The sequence below is a fragment of the Fukomys damarensis genome, unplaced genomic scaffold, assembly GCF_012274545.1.
Source record: "Fukomys damarensis isolate Sample0158 unplaced genomic scaffold, DMR_v1.0_HiC HiC_scaffold_11, whole genome shotgun sequence".
In the NCBI taxonomy this organism is placed as follows: domain Eukaryota; kingdom Metazoa; phylum Chordata; class Mammalia; order Rodentia; family Bathyergidae; genus Fukomys; species Fukomys damarensis.
Window position 1 is genome coordinate 1780051 of NW_022900923.1, and position 4009 is coordinate 1784059.

Genomic DNA, 4009 nt, shown 5'->3' on the forward strand with positions numbered 1-4009 from the left:
GGCGAGGGTCCTGAGCGTGCAGGCGAACAGGGCCGTGTGTGCGCACTCTCGGAGGGGCTGGCGGGATGGTCCTCCACGTCCTCCTAGGTACACCACGCAGGCTTCTGCCTCCGGTCCAGCTGGGAAACAGTTGCCGCAGCTGGAATAGTACTCGCTCTCCAAAAAAATACTACGCAAGGGGGTGGGGAGGGCGGGAGGGAGGCTGGGTCTTCGCTCCCTTACAGAGATGCTGGGAGAAACACAACCCGAGTCAGTGGGTACCTGTGCCTGGCCGTGCGTGTGTGGGTTCTGCCTGTGACACTTGGGCTGGGGGTCAGAGAGCGGTGATGGTCGTGTAGACAGATGGTAGATGACATTTTTCCAGACAGCTCTTAAAGTTCGCTTAGGTGAGCCGCTGTTGCTTGGGGTCTGGTTTCTAGGTGGTGTGTACATCTGATCCGAGCCAGCAGGGCCGTGGAAGCTCCAGCGCCCACAAGGAGCAGGGGCCAAGGGGCTCCCCCTTCCATTGCAGGCTCCCTGGGGGAGAGGGCAGGTGAACCCTGGGTGGCTGTCCTCTGTCCTACCGGCTCCCTCCCACAGGGCATGGCAGTGTGGGCTGAGCCCTGTACAGTGAGGCTGCTCCAGCCTGGAGCGTGCTGGGACGCAGCCTGTTCGGGGACTGGAGGGCAGGGAATGCCGGGTGGCCAGTTCTGTCCTCAGAGGCCAGGACAGCGTGGGCAGGGGATGGGTGGGTGGTGTAACTGTCAGGATTGGGTTTCCACACCTGGCTCCTCGGCCAGCTTGAGACTTTGTGTTAAGGTACCAGTTGGGGGATGCAGATTAGTTTATAAGAGGCTAAGGGAAAGCACATGAGGTCCTAGGATGACTGCTGTGGTTTCCAGAGGACCGGGTAGGATGGAGAGCAAGAATAGCTCCTACTTAAACTGATTCCCTCAAGAGGAACCTTCATTCTGATCCGTAGAAAGTTGCTGTCCGCCCCGAGGTATATTTAGCTGCTGTGTACTTCTGTGAGCCGCGCCAGCGTTCTTGGTCGTCTCTGAATTGCAGTGGGTTAAGGAATTAAATAGCAAGCACCCGAGGGTACACAAATGGGGCTTCCTCCATAGAGAGTCCTTCTGCCCGTGAGATGTGGCCCAGAAAAGATCTCTGAACAACTCCCTTCTGTCTGCAGCTTTCTGATTCTCTGCTTCACCTTCCAGAGGGTGAACTTTGATGCTGGCCGTGAAAGGTTGTTCATTAACATTTGCAACGTGAAGTCCAACGTTGGGGTGGACTTAGTGGCCAGAAAGACAGGGCCCCAGTCCGCATCCTCTTGGATCCATCCAAATGGGTGTCATGCTTTGGTAGCTGAGACAAAGGTCACTTTGCACTTTACTCGGAGATAGGGACTGGATGAGACTGCCTTTTGTGTCACATGGTGACTTTTTCTTTCTTCCCCACTTCCCCTTCTCTGCAGACTCTTGAGTTCTTCCTGAATTGCCAGTGTTCAGCCTCCTCATGCCTCCATCTCCTTTAGACGACAGGGTAGTGGTGGCACTGTCTAGGCCTGTCCGACCTCAGGATCTCAGCCTTTCTTTAGACTCCAGTTACCTTGGTGCTGCCACCCCCAGCAGTAGTGGCCATCCTTCTGTCATCGCCACCACTGTTGTGTCCCTCAAGGCTGTGAATCTGACGTATATGCCCTCATCCAGCGGCTCTGCCCGCTCCCTGAATTGTGGATGCAGCAGTGCCAGTTGCTGCACTGTGGCAGCCTACGACAAGGACAGTCAGGCCCAGACCCAAGCCATTGCTGCCGGCACTGCTGTTCCCGCCGTCGGAACCTCTGCCGCCTGCCCTGCCAACCAGATGGTCAACAACAATGAGAACACAGGCTCTCTAGGTCCATCGGGAGGGGTGGGCAGCCCCATGACAGGGGCCCCCAAGCAGCTCACCAGCATCAGAATCATCTACCCCAACGACTTGGCCAAGAAGATGACCAAGGGCAGCAAGAGCCACCTGCCCAGCCAGGGCCCTGTCATCATCGACTGCAGGCCCTTCATGGAGTACAACAAGAGCCACATCCAAGGAGCGGTCCATGTCAACTGTGCTGACAAGATCAGCCGGCGGAGGCTGCAGCAGGGCAAGATCACCGTCCTGGACTTGATTTCCTGTAGGGAAGGCAAGGACTCTTTCAGGAGGATCTTTTCCAAAGAAATCATAGTTTATGATGAGAACACCAATGAGCCGAGCCGGGTGATGCCCTCCCAGCCTCTTCACATAGTCCTGGAGTCCCTGAAGAGAGAAGGCAAAGACCCCCTGGTGTTGAAAGGTAATGACCCCGCTGCCTCCCACTACACCCTTCTCCTTGCCCGCACCCCCCAAACGGAGATAGATGTTTTCCACCCCATCACCTTCTCCTCCTTGCCTGTTCTTTAGCATTTTGCAATTGTAAGAAAAGTGCAGCAGCCTTGGGCTGGAGGCTGAAGGCCTGAGTCCTTGCCTGGCCTGGCTTCTGATGCATGCCTAGGGCAGACCAGGCCAACTCTCTAACCGGCCATGTGGGCAGTGTGCCTGGGAGCTTGGTGAGAGCCACTGCTTGTTAGACCAGTGGTGTGGATGGACAGAGGGGCAGAGCTCCCGGAGAACTGTTCTTTGGGAAGGAATCTCTCCCTCTTTCCCCCTCTCTGGCCAGCTTGGCTTTTGGCTGGTTGCTAAAGTGACCTTCGAGAAGGGCAGAGATCTGTGTGAGGGCCCTAGTGAAGAGGAAAAAAAGTTCACCCCTGTATCCATCACTGCCCCATGCCCAGAGGGACACAAGCACCTCAGTGACATTCTCCCCAGCCTGTGGTTGTTTTGGCTTCATCTGATATCAGCCAGCATCGTGGCTTCTCCCAAGAAGGCATGGTGGGTGGCTTTCCCTGTCCGCAGAACGTGGAATGTCTCGTCATAGGACCTGGGCCCAGAGGAAGAATTCAGGAACCTCCTCTGGGTGCCTGGCGGCAGGGCTGCCTGGGCTGGCAGAGGGGTCTCGTGCCTGCCTGGCCCCTCTCTGCAGAGCCTGTCCCTGTGCCTTCTCTCCTCTGGGCGTCTTCTGCCTGGGAGTGGTAGTAGGACAGGCATCTTCCTCCCTGCCTCCTTTCTGTGTTCTGACCATGGTGTCAGCAGTGTCTGGGGCCCAGCTCAGCCAGCTCCCGGATGTGTTGAGCCATGGTGTTGCTGGTCACCCTGTCACCCTGTGTGTTTACATAGCCACCATCCACTTAGGTGAGCCAGGTCTTGGGGGAGCCGCTCTGCCATTGCCCCTAGGGTGACACCTCCTGCCTTCTCCCACACAGTGGCCTTGGAAGCGGGTCCTGGATCCCTTTGCCATCGCTGCCCTCCCAACTCGCACTCCTGTGCTCAGGTCACTCTCCTTGGGTCAGTGTCACAAAGGTGCTCTTTCCTGGGGAGGGGCATTCAGTGGAGGAGGTCATCCCACAGCAGAATGCAGAGAGATCCAGCAGCCTGGGCACTGGAGGAGGTTTACTTGGAGCCTCCTAGGGGTTCAGGATCCTCCGTGAGCTCTGTATTCTATTCCTGTTTTCGTGTGTGGTTGATGTCTAGTGTTTCCTAGTAGCTTCCCCCGCTGTTGTTCTTGCGTGGTACTCTTGGCTGGGCTTGTCTTTCTCCGAGGAGAAACCATCTACAGAGTTCCACTTGTGATAGTTTGTCTTGGGAAACAGTGACAGACGGGCTTGCTGGTCTCATTTCTCCCACAGAGTCAATATTCTTGATGAAAAGTGGCTTATTGTGTCTCCATAGTGAAACGCATCAAGCGATCCACATTCAGACAACCCGCACTTGGGTGTGGGTGATGAGGAGGAGGTGGACCCCACCCGGCTGTGGTGCAGTGGGCCTGTCAGGTGGTGAGAAGGGAATGTCTTGGGGTCCTTGAAGGTGGGGTTCATTTCACTCTGCTGTGGGTACAGCTGGGTGCCAGGCAGGCACTGTCCCTTGCCGGGTAAGATTGCCTGGTGGGGTGGGGCGGGGC

General features: G+C 56.6%; 1 protein-coding gene across 1 annotated transcript in view; it reads left to right on the forward strand.

The window, feature by feature from the left end:
• The window catches only part of Dusp10 (dual specificity phosphatase 10), a 31328-nt gene that overhangs the window by 600 nt on the left and 26719 nt on the right, over positions 1-4009 (forward strand). Inside the window, exon 2 of the mRNA XM_010642485.2 lies at positions 1457-2308. Within this exon, the coding sequence (XP_010640787.1) occupies positions 1498-2308 (811 nt within the window). The 5' untranslated portion in view covers positions 1457-1497. The remainder of the gene's footprint in view (positions 1-1456; positions 2309-4009) is intronic.